This window comes from Sinocyclocheilus rhinocerous, unplaced genomic scaffold, assembly GCF_001515625.1.
Source record: "Sinocyclocheilus rhinocerous isolate Xijiao unplaced genomic scaffold, SAMN03320098_v1.1 scaffold77, whole genome shotgun sequence".
Taxonomy (NCBI): domain Eukaryota; kingdom Metazoa; phylum Chordata; class Actinopteri; order Cypriniformes; family Cyprinidae; genus Sinocyclocheilus; species Sinocyclocheilus rhinocerous.
The window spans coordinates 430124-436190 of NW_015635045.1; the positions used below are offsets into that span (position 1 = coordinate 430124).

General features: G+C 39.7%; 1 protein-coding gene across 1 annotated transcript in view; it reads left to right on the plus strand.

The window, feature by feature from the left end:
* Positions 1 to 2179: 2179 nt before the first annotated feature.
* Positions 2180 to 6067, plus strand: part of LOC107746346 (ectodysplasin-A-like) — a 40326-nt gene continuing 36438 nt past the window's right edge. Inside the window, exon 1 of the mRNA XM_016560502.1 lies at positions 2180 to 2599. Coding sequence (XP_016415988.1) covers positions 2282 to 2599 — 318 coding nt within the window. The 5' untranslated portion in view covers positions 2180 to 2281. The remainder of the gene's footprint in view (positions 2600 to 6067) is intronic.

Here is a 6067-nt window from a genome sequence, read left to right on the forward strand (position 1 = left end):
ACACAATCCCTAGATATTCAAAAGACAAGTACTGACCAAATGACACTTGCTTGCATTTATACTATTTATAGTATTACAAGGAGAAGGTGACTTTTCAGGACATTATCCCATGTCCCCACTTTTCAAAACGCATATAAATCACACAGAATGGAGTGTATTGAAAATCTAAAATAGCACAAAGTTTCCTGTGAGGGGTAGGTTTAGAGGTAGGGTTGGTGTGGGGCAATAGAATATACGGTCTGTACAGTATAAAAACCATTACGCCTATGGGATGTCCCCACTTTTCACAAAAACTAACCTGTGTGTGTGTGTGTGTGTGTGTGTGTGATTACTGTTTTCTTAAACTCTTAGCACTCTGATTCCAGCCTCTCTGGGCTCATGGGCTGGATTCTCTGTTAAGTTAATTTGTATAATTTAATTTCAACTGCCCAAGGGTTCTCAGACCCATACCTGTATATTCGACGCAGCTTTGCTTTTTTGGTTTAGTGCATTTGTGTGTTTGTGTGCGCCTTCGAGTGTTTTTGGCCAATGTTTTTGCTGCGCGTTCGCGTGCGCTTGTTTGTTTATGCGTGTGAGTAAATGCGTTTGCGTGCGTGTTTTTAGAACTCATTCCAGACTTTCTGGGTGGGTTGAGCTATTGTAATGATGCTTTTATTACATTATTTAGTAATGTCTGCGTTTAGAGATCCATCATGAATTGTCAGAGGACATCGCCTTAGTGTGAGACAGCTAGACCGTGTGTGCATGTGTGTGTGGCGCTGAATCGATTCAGCAGCAGTGTAGCTGTGAATATTTAAGTGATTTAAGATTAAAGAGTCTGGAGCCGAATAAAAGCGGCACAGATTTAATATCAAACCATATTAAAGAGGCTCAGCTTTATGAGGTCACAGAAGATCTGCAGTACACAGAGCACAGCTGTGAGTGGAGCGAGAACAGAGGAAGAAAAGGAGAGAGGGGTCAGATAGCATAACCAAAACTTCTTGGGCTAGATTTCTTTTTCTGAATTACACACTGAGCTCTATTGTATACTTGACCTAGTATGCAGTAATGCTGATTCAGGTTATGATAGCCTACTGCTAGTAAAAAAAAATTAACGAAAGCTAGAAACAAGTTATCCATCCTGCCATCCTGCCTTTAATTCTCCATTTTCTACCAGTTTCTATCAATTTCCCTCCTTTCACCGTTTTTTTTCACAATATTGGATGAGAGTGACGGGTCTGCAAAAACTGCCAGAGAAAGAAAGTTGACCAAATTAGTGTTTTCCATAGAAACCTCTCGTTCTCGCCTCACACAACATGCAGCAGAAGAGTTTTGTCATAGTAATAAATAACTGTGTATTTTTTAGTTCAAGTAATGGTGTGTGCTTTGGCGCTTGACAAGTATAATAAATGCGTGTAAGCTGGAGAGCATATATGTGTATGATTTTGTTTTTTGAAAAACGCGTGTGCTCATGTGTGTTTTTGTGCATGTGTGTCATTTGATGTTTTTATTTGATTGGCAGTCCTGTCCCGCTTTTAACACTCAGTCTGCTCTGATTCTCAACATATGCCACAATTACACTACCAGTCATCTGTTCTAACACTTTAAAGATGTGGAACTTCACACACTTGGACGCTCACACATACACAGACTGAGTAAGCCTAATGTACAAGCATGTGGCTAGGGAAAGTTTGACAAGAAAGTTTTTTTTTTTTTTTTTTTTTAGATCCAGGGTTTTCTAGGGGTCATTGTGGGTCTCTTATGGATCTCCAGACAGGAGTTTCAAGATATTTTTATATTAACAAATTATTTTTTTTAAGAATTAGCCTAATGATGCCAGTTATTTAAAATGTAAGTATGCACTAGGTGTGTGAAGTTTGAAAAACCCCTTATGTGGAGACAAAACAAAACGAATTAGGAAACTCTCTTGACTTCACCAGCTAACTTTTTTTTACAGGCGGTTCCTTTCAGGGGTTACGAAATGAGAAATATTGTGTAATCGGCAGCGAACGTCTGATGCTATTGTTAGCGCTACAGTGATTTATATTTGTTTGCGTCTTGATGAACGTCATAGTGGCGTCGCGCTTTTCCGCGGGAGGATTTTCAATGAGGTGACGTCACGCCGGCAGCCAATCAGCTGCTAGGGGTCGGTCTCTGGAGCTGGCCGTAGTAGGTTATCAGCCTGAATCCTCGCAGTCCGAGGTCAGGAAGCCAGATGAGCCCGCAGAGAAGCGCTTGCTCACCGCGACCAGCCCAAGCCAAAAGTCGCTGAGAGGACGAGGAAGTTCGGTATGCAGAAGCAATGCTGACTGACCTGCACGCAGCCATGGTACCGAAGCGCGAGCCGGCGAAGTCGGAGGAGCGCAAGCGCACGCAGGCGGCGTGTGAGTGCCAAAGCCAATGCAACAACTGCAAGATCTTCCTGAGTTTATTCATTCTCTCGCTCTCTCTGCACCTCGTCACGCTCTTCTGCTACCTGGACCTGCGCTCGGAGCTCAAACGAGAAATTTCCCAGAAGAACAAAGATGAGGTGTCATCAACGGGGCCGGTGCCGCACTATGAAGCCACAGCGCCAGTGCTCCGGTTACCGGACACCGACCACCCAACAATAGACGACCAGGTAACGTTAAACTGAGTTATCTGTTGTTCTATACAAAGAGCAGAAACCTCCTTCCTGCTCACTTGGCTTCAGCTTCTGTTATTGAGAAGAGAATTTCTTATTGTCTTGTCTTCCATACGATTGATTGATTGATTGTGTATGTGTGTGTGTTTTGTTGGAGAACTATTGTTAGAGTCCACTTCCTTTAGATCATTGCTTCTCAATCCTTGACCTGAAGTACTGCTCATTTTGGAGGTGTCCCTTATTTGAAACACCCAGCTCAGGTCTTGGAGCATGTACTAATGAGCTGATGGTATAAATCAGGGGTAAACATCCAAAAAAGTCTTTAGGACGAGGCTAGAGAACCAAGTAATAATTGTGATTAAAAAAAAAGTAATAAAAAAAGAATGATCAAAGAGTGAGTGATGCAAGATGATACAACACAAAAAAAATAACTCCACTAAAATAAAACTTTAAACCAGCAATTAAACTTCAATTTTTTTCTGAGTAAAATCAAGTGGTGCAGCCTGCTGCGATTATGTCATTGCACTTTTTTACATTACTAATGAAGAAAATCAGGCTGAAACTTTGAAAATTTGTATAATTAAGTAGAAATGACAGAAATTATTGGTTAAATTATTGTGATTTTTTAACACTATAGTTATTGTAATCAGTAGTTGTATACAACTGTTACTAATATTATATTAATATTAATATGCACATTTAGGTACAAAAAGCAATCAGTATTTACACCAAATGTGTTATTATTATTTGTTGTCATTTATAGTAGGATTTAGTTCTCTTTTCCACATATAGCAAGGACAGATCCCAATTTTGCTAAAGAGCACATGAATTGCCCTTTGCAGGGGTTTGATCCTGCAACCATTAAGTTCCCTGTGAGAATCGTTAACCCTTTAACCCCTGGGCATGACAGAAACCTACCTGGTTTGTAGGCTTCAGTCACTGATTTTGGTGAGCATTGTCTCTCACCCCACTCATATTGTGCGTCAAAAGCCCAGGAGTGACATGCTTCTCGTAACTGTGAATCGTTCACCTGCAGGGTACATTTGTTCTGTTTAAACAACATCTGTCCTTTTTACGAGCTCTCTTCATCAGACGTGCTTTTACTGTCAGGCGGCACAGGTCGCTGTTTATTTAGCCTTTGCTGCGGTTTGGCCCGGACTCGTGTTTAATTCCTTTGGCAAAAGGCCAGGCTCGTCGCAGCATTTCCTGATGTTCACCCCGCAGGCAGTGCGTTAGTGCTGGATCCAGAACGCTTGGCTTATGGATGCGTTTTATTAGTCATAACTAGGGGTGAATTCTGGAGGTACAATTACACACACAGACAAATTTCCTACAGTGAATGAATAAATGAATCTAACATATGGCTGTGGCCTTTCTGAAGTGAATATGAAGGTGCGAAGACATCTCATCCCTGGTGCACACAAATGGTACAGTAAACTTTAGTGGAATGGGCTATAGTAGGCTAATTCAGTGGTTTTCAAACTTGTTCCTGGGGACCCACTCTGCACATTTTGCATTTCTCCCTAATTTACACACCTGATTCAGATCATCAGCTCATTAGGAAAGCGCTCCATGAACTCAAATGAGTGTGTCAGATAAGGGAGACATGCAAAATGTGCAGAGCAGTGGGTCCCAAGGAACAGGATTGAAAACCACTGGGCTAATTGTTCTGTTTGCTTACTGTGCTATTGCCAAGTAGTAGATGTTCTTATCATACTGGTCCATCACAGTCATCTTATTTATTTATAATAGCGTATATGCTTGTATTCTCAGTTTTCATATTTATAATGCCATAATATGATTTTTAGGCACTCAGAGTTGCCTCAACTCATGAAGAATTTGTCATAAACAGATATCTTAAAATGCGAAAGAAGTCACCTGTTTCTCCAGAAGCATCTTCAAGGGAATGTGAAAAACACACTCGTATCTTGAACTTGTGAACTATTTTTTGGGTATCGATGTTTCCACCAAGTAAAGTGATATTGCTGCTACACTTTTAAAAATAAAGGTGCTTCACAATGCCATAGAATAACCTTTTCTGTCTAAATGGTTCCATAAAGAACCTTTAACATCTGAAGAACCTTTCTGTTTCACAAAAGGTTCTTTGTGGCGAAAGAAGGTTCTTCAGATTATAAAAAGGTAAGAAAGAGATGGTTCTTTAAAAAACCTTTGACTGAATGGTTCTTTGTGGAACCAAAAATGGTTCTTCTATGGCATCGCTGTGAAGAACCTTTTAAGCACCTTTATTTTTAAGAGTGTAGGCATGATTTATTGGAATCATCCAAACACACACTTAAGTGTGTGTGTGTGTGTGTGGAGGTGTTGCTGTGTGCATTTGCGTGCATATACAGTATGTGTGTTTGTCAGTATTGCACTGATGCATGTCAAAAGAAGGCGTGTAACCATGACGACTCTGATTGATGGAAGGAGGCAAGAGCGTGGTTAGACTGTCAAAGTAAAAATGACATGCAATGAAGCCACAGGGCAAGAGATAGTGTGTGTACAACATGACCACTCTGCTGTCATGTAAAAACTGCTATATATAGTATAGTTTTTCTAAGAAAACAAAAACAACCAAGGTAATTTAAATTTTGTTTTGGTATGTTGTATGGTTGAGGTTGTTTTTTTCGTGTTTTTTTTTTTAAACAAAATGGAAGTATCATGGTATCATCAGTCATGGTGTCTATTACCAATTATGTAAGATATATGTATGTATATCTTGTATAATATGTATATAAGCTGTGAGTAACAATGAAGCTGTGAGTTAAGTTCATTAATAAAACATAAATTTTATCCCCTTGTTGCTGAGGAATATAAAGTAGCAATCCAGTATCTAAGCTATTTTATTAATAGAAGTCGCGGAGCAGGGCTGACAACAAGTTTCTGTGCTTCTGAATATTTGTGTGCGAGTGGTGTGTGTGTGTGTGTGTGTGTGTGTGTGTGTTGCTGTGTTCGGAATGGCAAACTACCTTACTGTTTACTGCCAAGTACACAGTGCATACTGCCTATTTTTTAAGAATAGTGTGTGAAACAGTATACAATAACCAACCCATAAAGTTTCAGAGTAATATGTTACAGTGTTGTCACATGACGAACACCGAACATTAATTCAGCACAGCTGTCAAGGCTGTTAGCTTATAAATAAATGTGCTAACCATTATTTTTACAAAGGCTTGTTAATAATGGTTCATACTAGTAAACAATGATATATTGCCCAATTGAACTAATTTAATAATTAATGAACTTTACATATTGAACAAAACTGAGTCAACACTAAACTGTCTTTAACTGAACAATGATATTATTTTCTTTTAGGCAGGTACACTAAGGCCCCGTCCACACGGAGACGTGTTTAGCTGTATACGCATAAATTTTGTATCGTATAGGTGTTTTGTCCAGACGGATCCGGCGTTTTGGGAGAGTGAAACCGATATTTTTTGAAACCGGGTCCCAGAGTGGATAAAT